The following is a 12,330-nucleotide window of genomic DNA, read 5'->3' on the forward strand; positions in this document are numbered from 1 at the left end:
AATATCTTGATAGGTGAGCTTCTGGAAAAACAGGAATTTTCAAGATCTGGTAAGTCACTGTTAAATATTTCAAGCGATATATTTTTAAAAATAATATCAGTAGATACAATAAAAAAAACAAATACTGCACATGATGTCACATAAAAACCACCAACTACCCCAAAAAGTCAAGTAGAAGAGTCAATATAGAGTTAACAGGCACAAGCTATTGTAATGTAAGTCCATTCTGTAGGCATCAAAACACTTCTCATCTTTCCAGACCTTATGTTTAAAAAAAAAACATGTCAGTTCACAGCCTTCATTAAAAGATCAGATCACTTAACTATAACAAAACCAGCATACAACAGATTTGGATAAAGAACATCAAAATGTTAATTGCATGGTAAGGTGATTGGAGTTATAGCAACTGATAAACCTTTATGCCATTCTGACCAGAACTGAAACATTCTCCCTGCAACACACATTACATTCAACCGATACAGTTTCTTAGATCCCAAATCAGTGTTACAATATAACCATCTTTCAGAATATTTTATTATGAAAAAACATACGAAAAATTGATCATTCAAAAGAAAATTCAGATAACAACATTTTTCTCATTTTTCAGACTGAGATGAACTTATATGATATACCTAGATGTATGTGTTGGTGTAAAGAATCTATATGTGTTGGATTTAGAAGAGATTATTTTCTAGTTAAAGTAAGTGGGTAATGTTTTCAACCTAAAAGTAGACAGTCTTTTAGTTAATGCTTTTGGATAATTTCCATATATAGAATAGAAAGCCAATTTCAGACACTGTCAATGAAAAATTAACAACTGGCTTATATTCTTTGATGAAAAAAGACAAGTCTAAATATTGTTATTTTCATTTTCCCCACTTTATATGTACACAGGAACATATATATTGACGGGACTTGACACTACCTAATTGTAGCCAATTTCATCGTCGGGTCATAGTTAATAAAGATACGATACGGAAACGGACATGTGTTAAAAATGTACTCGCTATTATCCTAATAATTTCTGATAATATCAATAAAATGTCAATCAAACTAAGTTTTAAAGTGATGCCAGTGTATCGAACTTGTAATCTGTCACTTCAAATTTGTTATGATCGCATTCATTTCATCACAGAAGGGTACAGAATGCAAACAGGGTATTAAAAAAATGGGGCCGATTGCATTCCCAAATTCACAATCCATTATAAAACACTTCACATCAAATAAATCACACTTACTTTTTTACAGTTCTGATAATTTTTCAGTCAGATGCTGCCAAAATCCATAAATCTCGCGAGGTCTTGTAAAGTCCGAGATTTTATCAATTTTATACTGAAAAGCCTATCAGATTCATTTTCCGTTAGATATACTGTTCTCAGATGTATGCAAGAAGATTCTTTCCAATCAACTGTCATTTGAAAATTCTTGTGAATGCTGGAAAGTAATGATAACTTTGTTTATAAGTTGTAAACATTTTTATTGTTGTTCTATAATGTTCAGGGAAAAAAAACAATATACTTAACAACTACAGGAACATTCTGTTTACAAGCAATAGGAAAATATGTTTCACATAGAACTGAAACAGAAAAATGTGTTGTTACATGAATACAAAAAGACAAACCAATGTCATTTAAAAAAAAACTGAAAGTCTAAGACCCTGTGGCTCTTTTTTTGACAAAAAATCTTACGACAAAAGTTTATCATAAGGTATACTGAAATGTTCATGACTTGCACATTTTTTCTCGTAAGATAATTTGTGAAATGAGTCTCTGGTACTTAAATTCACATCACTCTTTTGATGTGTAATGTTTTCATCAATAAATAGGAGGTCAAAAAGATGTTATGACTTGGTTAGAACAAAAAAGCATGCAGTTTTGAAAATATAAAAAAATACATAAGTAACTGTACAGTACATTGATAAATACACATAGCTCATGACTAAATTATAAACGTGGTTCTATCATTTTTTTTTCATGTGAGAAAAGAAGCTATTTTGTTACGTTAATTGTTTAAAATAAAAATTGATAACAAAGCTGCAATCTGAGTATTATAATGCTATTGTAGATAAACTCAGGCGATATCAAGGAGTTATTTCCCCTTGGCAACACTCAACATGAACCTGTGATAACTAAAGTAGCAAATGATAGATTAATGTTAGGACGTGATAACATGTCAATACTAATAGACTCTGAAGGCCAGCCGACACAGAAAAATCCTATTAACTGGAGTGGAATTCCAACACAAATAGGTTAATATCAATATAGATTGTTCAATATCAATGTACATACACTCATAGTAAATTTACACACTTATATTTTGAACTGGACAATAATATCAGTATAAATAATTTAAATATCATCAGATGGATGTATGGACAAGAAATGGTACAATGAAGACAAGTTAAACTTAACAGAGAAATGCTTTGAATGTAACAAAAAAAAAATTAATAAAAGGAGAGAAGAAAAATGTGTTAACAAAAATACCAAACTACAAGGTCAATTCAAAAAGGGGAAAGTCCATAAAACTGTACTAAACCAAATGCTCACTATACCATTGGGGATAATGAAAAAACATAAGTTGAAGATAAACAGACAATGCCATGACCAAACAGACAAACTAAGTTATTCTATTGTAGAACTATAGATTCTACCACTACATCGAGTGCGGTATGATATTAATCTACTTGAAACAGTTGAATCTTCAAAGCTTTGATTAAAATCTATGACCTTCATACTAAAGTAATAAAATATTGATTTTTTTTTTTACAGAAAACAATCCTCCATATATAATTGGCATTCTTCCAAAGTTTATTGAAGTTAGAACTATAGAGACTAAATTGTTAATACAACAGAAGGAACTGCAACATGCAAAATTTATATGCCAAGGGAGGTAACTATTCTACTGCATGTGCCATCAGTACTTTGTGTTTGAAACAATTGAATAAAAGTGGAAATAATGAATACTTTGATGTACTGCTAATGTTAAAAAATTTATACATGATCAAATATTAGCAATGTTATAAAAAAAAACAATAAAAAAACCAACATATAAATAGGCATTGATCTGTGAAAACCATAAAATTCATTTTAAATGAAATTCATATTCACTGTTCAGAAATAATTTAATTGAGATAAAAAAACTTATGATAGAAAAATACATAGATTTTTAGATGGCCAAATTTTTACTGAATAGTTCAAAGCAATTTTTCTTCCCAGAAAATAATAATGCATATCCTTTTGATGGAAATTTTTTTTTTCAGTGGTAGCATTTATGTAGCTTCTATAAATTTTATATGGAGGATTTGTCCAATGCCAATATCTTATCAGATAAGACAGTTGTTAGAAAACCATGAATTTGAACTGGCTTTACGTTTAGCTGTAAGTATCTAACAGAATTCTTGAAGAATATAAAATTTTGTCAGATCGCGATCTCTTTACCTTAGGGCTGTTCAATAAACACATACATGGGACACAGGGAAGGCACTTTCCACTATTGGTGGATGTCAAGTAAAGTGAAATCTAAGTAAAATTCTGAATTTGCCTCTATAGGTGGTCAACCCTTTTTGAAAGTGCTTCACTGGGTCTCTTGTAGCATGTCTGTCACTACATGGCTAGCAAAAATTTAAAAACTATTTCAAACAATAGACTGAAAGGTGTTACCTCATGTTAATTTTACTGTTTCTAGTTTAGTTTTATAAAAGAAACTGGAAACAAAAAGTAATGTAAATTGTTGATCTAATAATATAATTTTGTATTTAGGAAATGACAGAAGATCAGGATGAAGAAAAACAGAAGAGAATACATAGTATAAAGAATTTGTATGCCTTTGATTTGTTTTGTCAACATAGATTTGAAGAATCAATGCACATATTTGTTAAACTTGGCACAGGTAATACAGAATGAAATATACGGCAATATTTTGTTTTATTCCACAATCAGTCAACTAATGTACAAGTTACAGGTGAACATATACATTTTGCCTTATTCATATAGTGTACATGTGTGAATTATCAGTGTTGTTTGGTAAAAAATTATTTTTTTTTTTAAATTGAAATATTAGTTAAGTTATTCTATTTATTACATCAACTTTGTGTGTAAATAAGGCTAAAAATGCAAGGGACTATATCTTTATGGTTTCTTGCATCCTGCTTCTGCTTTGAAAAACAATGACCTTTTTCTGCCAAAGGTCACAATCAAGCAATTTTGATAAAAGATTAGCTTCAACAGAAATCTGAATCTAAAACTGAAGCACCAATCTATAAAAAACTATAGAATTCTAATAATTTTGTATAACATGAAAATACATGTGTACGTTTAAAAATATGTGTAATAACAGTAATGTGCCACCTTATTTAATGGTAAATATTGAATTTTTACAAGGAGATTGCTAAAAGCACATATATGTATAATTATTTTATCATAAATAGGATACATATGACATAGAATTTGATTTTGTAAAAAACGAAACTCTTTGACAAAAAAAAATTCTTCTTGTTTTACAAAAATAACTGACCTGTTCTGATGATGTCTCTGGTACTTTGTCTGTATTTATACTGAGAAATTCAGTGTCCTGATTCTATATTGGTGCCAAACATTAGATTCAAAACTGTTTAAGAATGAGGGAGTTCATGAATTTGAATGTTGAATATTCCACAAGTGACCAGACAATACATTATTTCAGGAATGTGTGTGGCACATGTGTGAATTATCAGTGTTGTGCAGTAAAAAGATGAATATTTTTTTTATATTGAAATCTTAGATAAGTTATTCTTTTTATTACATCGACTTTGTGTGTAAATAAAGCTAAAAATGCAAGGGACTTTATCTTTTCTAGGAGTTTTCACTTTGTTTTGATGCAGCTTCCTTGACAACACCTTTTGTTGTATGATGTCAGAGGAGAGAAAAATGCAAGATTTATTTTCACATGTTAAATTTCTGTTTTATTTTGTATGGGAAATCCTGGTCCTTTATTGCAACCAATGTAATAACAATAACTAATGTTGCTTTACTTTAGATCCGTCACATGTTATTGGACTGTATCCCAACTTGTTACCTCAGGAATTCAGGAAACAGTTAGAATATCCTAAAAAACTTCCAGATTTAGAAGGAGGGGAGTTAGAAAAAGCTTTATCAGCACTGCAGGATTACCTCACTCAAGTAAATTAATAAACATATTATAACCCCACGTGGGAGCAGGGGCAATTGCATTCACTTTGTTTGTCGATTATTAGTCTGTCTGTCCGACAAATATTTTTGTCACACATTTCTCAGGTAAAACACAATTACTTCATATTTGGCAGCAACTTGACAATGATGAGTTGTAAATATTAGCACATTTTGAATCTGTCAGAGTTTACTTCCTGTTATCAGATACTGTGAATTCAGAAATTATTGCGTTCATTTATTATTGCAATTTTTTAAGAATGAACAAAAATGCGAGATTAATTATTTTGATTTCAGGAAATAGCTGCATACAGATATATGTATCAGATATCAGAATGCAAGTTCTTTTTATTACGATACTCACTCAGTCACATTATTTCGTATTAATAAAAACCTTGCAATAATTTCTGAATTTACAGTACTTTGAATTACGAGTTGGGTATGGTTAGCAAGACAACTGATGAATTCTTGTTTTAATATTCATGTATTCTAATAAGATTTATAAATGATTTGAAATAAGTATTAATTTTTCTCACAGTTTGAGTAATTATTTGTTTCCTGTAGCTAAACTGGCTATAATAGATAACAAATATTTTCAGGGTTTCTCTTTACTGTCAGTCCTTTAAATTTGCAGATTTGATTTGAAACAGCTTTACAGGCAATGCATATGCAAATTGTATTTTTCGTTTTTCATGTAAAAGAATTTCTCAAATCAAGCAAGATGATTTTATTCTTTTTACTGTAAATCATTGAACAAAAAGTCAAATTCAGTACATTGTACATAATATTAACCCTAGCATTAGGTCAAAGAAACACACAGACTTTTTAGGGAATGAATTCACCATAATCTACTCTACATATATTTATAGTTTATCTTAGTGACCTTAAAGGGAACTATTGCAGTACCATTTTCTTTCATTTGCCAGTCTATACTCATATCTAAGGAACATTAAAAATATTATAATCCTGTCATGCATTCTTATGTATTTGATTAAGATTGATTACTTATTGTTTACTTAATGTCCAGTTGCAAATAGTTCATGCATAATAAGGATTTGAACAAATTAACAATGTGTGAAATAAGTAGGTCTACTGAATTTTTGTTTCATTGACTATTCAATAATTCATTTTAGTTTTCATGTGCTGATTTAAGTTTGGTCATTTATGACTATTTTCATATCGTTAAATTTCAGACAATGGCCATGTATTTTATTTGATGAACCATAGATTACTCATGTTCATATTTTTGTAATAATTGACCAAATTTTAGAAAATTAACTTTTTTCCTAAAAAATCTTAAAGATAAACAGCCTCATAAAACAGCCTTCAATTTCAATATGAAGCAAATTTATAAAACAAATATAATAGATGATCTGTGTGAAAAAAGTCTAAACAATTACTTCATGTTTTAGGTCATAAGAAAGTAATTTCTTTAATATTCTTGTCTTGTTTCCATTCTTATATATTTTCATTTAATCTGACAATTCTTGATGACATTCCTGTAGTTTTTGTCTCGCCTTGACGGAGTCAAAAAGCGAGACATAGGTATGCTGTTTCCGGCATCGGCGGCGATGTCAACAATGTATTAGTTTGTGATTAGGTCTAGTTCATGGTGAACCACTAGTGGTAGGTCAATGATATTTGGTATGCAGTTGTATTACCATTGGCACATCTCATTTCCATGGAGAATATTTGGTCCTTACCCCTCAGTCATGGTCTATTGACTTTGAAACTTTTGCTTTGTTTACATGTATTAGTTTGTGATTAGGTCAGTTTAAGATGAACCACTAATGTTAAGTCAATGATATTCGGTATGCAAATATATTGGCATTTTGCAAGTTTCATTTCCATGGAGGTTATATAACCCCACCCCCTAATTATGGTTCATTGACTTTGAAACTTTTAACATATTTTACAAGTTAATGTTTGTGTTTAGGTTTGTTTAAAGGGAACGACTTATGAAAAGTCAATGGTATTTTGTTTGCAGTTGTATTAGCATTGGCACATCTCATTTCCATGGAGATTGTTTAGCCCTGTACCTTTAGTCATGGTTCATTGACTTTGAATATTTGCATAACTTACATGTTAAAGTATTGCTATTTTAATTTCAACATTTGCATTATCAAAATAACAAATAGGTGAGACATATCTCTGTGTTAACAGTTTATTTTATTAAGTGAAGGCAATGCATTCTGTCTTATGATACATTTGTTCACTCTTACTTACTAAATTTGAATGATTACAGAAAAGGAATGAACTACTTAGTGACATTTCAAAAGAATCAAACAAAGAACTGAGTACTATTGCTATAAAAGAAGGCAACACTACAATCAAATCTAAGAAACAACTGAGTCAAATCATTGATACAACTTTACTGAAATGCTACATTCAGGTAAGTACAGTTTTTAAGGGGGTACCCAACACTTTGACTAAAATAGATTTAGCTCATTTAACGTTCATAAAATTCTGACAGAATATTTACTTTAACCTGTTGACAAAAATATAGAAATTTGAACCACACAATTGACAGGAATAATTTCTTTGGATTTATAGGGCAGTTTGACAAGCACTAATTTTGATCATTGAGAGGCTTGATTTCTCTTTACTTATAGTATGTGATTAAAATGTTCAGCTGGTTTTTAAAGAGTTAACTCCCTTAATCCCCTTTAGTACACTTTTAATATTTCATAAAAAAATAATGTCACAGTACACTTTTATATTTCACAAAAACAAAGTCACAGTACACTTTATATTTCATGTAAAAATAATGTCACAGTACACTTTTCATATTTCATGAAAACAAAGTCACAGTACACTAACACATTTCATGATAACAATGCCATAGTACTGTTTCAAGATTTATCAAAGCAAAGCAACTAATCGTAAAATGTTGCTTTATGCTAAATCAGGTTTGAAATCATAGTAACTGATAAGTGAATCAATTTACTTGCAAATGGTCCATTCTATTTGATTTATACCAAGCCATTTTAGAGGATATCAAGTGGTAAAACTAAATTACTGCTCGGGGTTTTACTTTTTTCATGCATTTATTTTTTATAAGATGTTGAATATGTAAGACAAATGTGCCTGTTCCAAGTCAGGAACCTCTGGCCTTTGTAAGTCTTGTATGGTTTTTTAAATTTTGGTTCATTTATATGTTTCGGAGTTTAGTGTGGCGTCCATTTTCCTCTGAACTAGTACTAACAGTTTTTATGGGTGCATAAGTGACCTGTTTGTTGCAGGGCAAAATTTCTGCATCTTTAAAATGTGCCCTCGTTTTTCAATGATGGTAGACTAGTATATTGTATTTGAAGATCAAATTATCAATTGTTATTTTTTTATTTACAGACAAATGATGCTTTGGTGGCACCTTTGTTAAGATTGAAAGACAATTGCTGCCACGTGGATGAGTGTGAAAAAATACTCAAGAAAAAAGAAAAATTCAGTGAACTTATCATTCTCTATGAAAAGAAAGGACTTCACGAAAAGGGTAATTGAAATTAATTTGAATTCATTATGGATGAAAATTCTTAAGTGAATATCAGAATATCAATTGTAGGTTGTGCAATTGTCAAATATTACCATTAATTCATTAATTTTGTTTAGCTCACACTCTGAAATGTTATTCATCTGTTTATATTGATTGATTGTTGGTTGCTTATCTGTTTATAAGCTTATACCTGTGTTTATTTTGTATTGCTGTTTATTTCTTGTTTATTATATTTAACTTATTAAAAATATTTGATTTAACTGTTTCACTCTTATTTATGGCATTTAGAACTTGCCATACATTATTTTTAAATTGTTGGAGGTCATAAACTGAACTATTTACTCATATATATATTTGTTAAATGACTGCCTCACTACCAATCCTACCTTATCACCTAATTTAAAATTGACTATTTGCATATTTGAATATGGTAAACTATCAGAAATTTAAAATAGCAATCCTTTGAAGGGAGGAGCTGTAAATTTTGAGAAATATAGGCACATCAACCATCTCTTCATCACTTTTGTCATTATACACACCTTTTCTATTACAAGTCTTGTTATTGGAGGCAGACAATTTTCAAGTACTGTAAATTCAGAAATTATTGCAAGGTTTTTATTAAAGCGAATAATGTGACTTGGTGAGTACTGCAATAATAAGAACTTGCATTCTGATATCTGATATGGATATGTGTATGTAGATTTTTCTGAAATCACAATCATTAATCTCACATTTTTGTCCTTTCTTCAAAAATCACAATAATAAATGCACACAACAAAAAAGTGAGAAATGCAGATCAATAATTTCTGAATTTACAGTAACTTTTAGCAATGCCAGAGATTGACCTTTTCAAACTAAATTTTTTCTTCAAAATAGCAGTGTTGTTATGTCTATTCCAATCATAAGTGAGATAAAACATAAATACAGTGATTTAGAAATGCACAATGATGAATCAAATATGAATCAGCAACATAAAATCTGAAATGAATTGGTATATTGAAACGTAGAAATCAACAATTTTTATTTCTATTTTAGCTTTACATTTATTGATGAAACAAGCTGCCAGACCTAACTCTCCTCTCAAAGGCCATGACAGGACAGTGCAATATTTACAGCATTTAGGTAATAAATATGTAGATTGATTAGGTAATTTTGATATCAAATGAAAGCCGAATGACTAGTGATCATTGTAGAACACTTTTTTTAGTAATAATTTTGAATAATAATAAAAAAGATGAAATTTAAAAAGGAAGATACATTTTGCCTGTTACTCAGATCTGAAGTAACTGTTTTGGTACTTCCTAAGTTACGGGGAACACTACGCTCTTATATGCAGTTAAAGGTATGTCGATTTTTTCCAGTAAAATGTAAGCTAAGGTAGTGCTTTGACATAAAATGAAATTCACTTTATTTGAACTTAAGACAAAAGAGCTATGAATTCTTGAAATTGAAGAATTTACATAGAAAGCAATGGGGCCAAGAATTAGTGGTGTGAGGCGCCTCCTTGATAGGAATGTAAATTAAACAGATGGAAGATGTATAGAGGCAGAAGAAGCCTATTGATTTTAGGGTCATAGATCAAGGTCATTGTTACTCTAAAAGGAATAATTTTGGAAATGAAGCATAAACAGATTGAATATAAAAAGAATGGAAAGAAGCTTATCAATTTTTGGGTCAATAGGTCTATGGTCACGGTAACTGTTTCTTTAAAACAGAACAAAAATGGAAAAAACTCCAGATGGTAAGTTGAGTTTTCCTCGATTAATTGGAATGAAACTGGTACAAATGGAAGATATAGTGAAGGGGAAGTAGCCTATTGGTTTTGAGGGTCATTTAATCCAAGATGAAGGTCACTTTAACTAATAATAAATTTCTTTACCATTCCTACAGGTGAAAAATTAGTTATGATAGTACATGTTTTATTTGTCCCTCCAAGTACTAATATTTTGATAATTTGAAATAAAAATATTTTCTCTCAATAAATGTGCAGTTTCGTTTGTTTTCAATTTGATATGGTATGTTTTTTTTTCAAATTTTGAAAATAGAAAAAGCTCTGAAGAATCTTGCATGTGAGATGTGCATTACTTCAATTACAGAGAGGATTAAAAGAATTAGAAATTTGTCCTCTACAAAACAAGCAAATATTAAAATTCATAGTAAGGCCAAAAAAAAATATATGTCTGTTTAAGGTTACATACTTTAAAAAAATAGGGTAGGTAGGTCGGTATTTCCATTTTATTTTTTGTGACATGATTTTGAGTCATGCCGTTTCAACTTGTCGTGGTCTGAGTTGATCATGGGCCGAGTTTACCCGTTTTTTTGATGATTGGATTATTTCCCTTGGAAAAAAATGGCGGCAAAATGTTTATTTCATCACACAAGTTGCGAATTTCCTTAAAACAGCTGTCATATTCACGATTGTGAACATTGGGATGTATCAAGCAATTGATTTATATCATTTACAACACTAACTTCGCTTTTGACACGAGTTCAGTTTATTTTTCACTTTACGACGGAAATAAAATGACTTAGGGTCGGCGCTCAAAAGTAGGGTCGGTAGGGTAACCGTAAACAGACATATATTTTTTTTTGGCCTAAACCAATATCTTTAGTTGTATGTACCTTGCCATGCATTGTACTACATACTTTTAATAAAAAAAAATATTGAATAACATGATTATTTTTATGTAGAACTAAAATACCTCTTATATTCTTTTGTCTCCAACCAATGAAATAAGGCACTTTTATTAGACCACAAGGCACAGCCACCCATAATATAAAACATTCCACTTTGGTGGTTAAATTTTCCCTTTAAATCCCCAGGAAGAATAATCTGTCAGCAACAATCAAAATTTTGAACACAGGAATATCTTCATCTGAATTGGTTTACATTTTGTTATGCCCCCGCCGTAGCAGAGGGGGCATTAAGTGTTACCCTTATCCGTCCGTCCTGTCTGTCGCGTACGTCCCCAAAATTGGTTTCCATTTTCTAACTTTAGTTTGCCTCAACCAAATGTTACAAAACTTATGCACAATGCTTATTACCACAAAACACAAATCAATTTCAAAATTGAGTTGCGTCACTTTTACCATTCATGAGTTATGCCCTTTATAAACATAAAAATTGCTGAATTTTTCTTTTCTGTTCTCTAAGTTAGTTTGCCTCAACCAAATGTTATGAAAGTTATACACAATGCTTATAATCTCAAAACAGTCCTTAACTATGTGAATCCTGCATCTGTATATGGAAGTTGACTCATGCATATTTACAAGCGGGAGCATCTGTGGCCCATAGACACATTCTCTATTTATTATCCAATATGTTTTATTCAACTATACTGCTATGTAGCATTTTAAACATGAACATGATTATATCATTCTTTTAATTCTATTATCCTGGAACTTCTAACACTGTATTTATTTGTATTTGTAGGTGCTGATCACTTAAAATTAATATTTGAATATGCTGAATGGGTATTGAAAGAACATCCAGAAGATGGCTTAAAGGTAAATTTGGTCAATTATTAGTTGTGTAACACTCCAAAAAAACAGTTTTTATTGTCTCACCTGCAAAGAAAGTAGAGACACAGGGATTAGAATCCGGCAGTGGCGTAAAATGTTTGTATTAAGCTTTATATTTGAGAGGGTAAAAGATCTGGAGGATTCATACCTTATATA

The 12,330-nt window shown here is 30.3% G+C and overlaps 1 protein-coding gene across 1 annotated transcript in view; it reads left to right on the forward strand.

Moving 5' to 3' along the window:
* The window catches only part of LOC127738308 (vam6/Vps39-like protein), a 59,155-nt gene that overhangs the window by 13,890 nt on the left and 32,935 nt on the right, over window positions 1–12,330 (forward strand). The window contains exons 7-17 of the mRNA XM_052249509.1: window positions 14–49; window positions 608–700; window positions 2,065–2,248; window positions 2,769–2,889; window positions 3,260–3,377; window positions 3,759–3,888; window positions 5,014–5,156; window positions 7,408–7,554; window positions 8,511–8,652; window positions 9,688–9,774; window positions 12,086–12,159. Of these exons, the coding sequence (XP_052105469.1) occupies window positions 14–49; window positions 608–700; window positions 2,065–2,248; window positions 2,769–2,889; window positions 3,260–3,377; window positions 3,759–3,888; window positions 5,014–5,156; window positions 7,408–7,554; window positions 8,511–8,652; window positions 9,688–9,774; window positions 12,086–12,159 (1,275 nt within the window). The remainder of the gene's footprint in view (window positions 1–13; window positions 50–607; window positions 701–2,064; window positions 2,249–2,768; window positions 2,890–3,259; window positions 3,378–3,758; window positions 3,889–5,013; window positions 5,157–7,407; window positions 7,555–8,510; window positions 8,653–9,687; window positions 9,775–12,085; window positions 12,160–12,330) is intronic.

The sequence above is a fragment of the Mytilus californianus genome, unplaced genomic scaffold (assembly GCF_021869535.1).
Source record: "Mytilus californianus isolate M0D057914Y unplaced genomic scaffold, xbMytCali1.0.p SCAF_4, whole genome shotgun sequence".
NCBI classification, from domain to species: domain Eukaryota; kingdom Metazoa; phylum Mollusca; class Bivalvia; order Mytilida; family Mytilidae; genus Mytilus; species Mytilus californianus.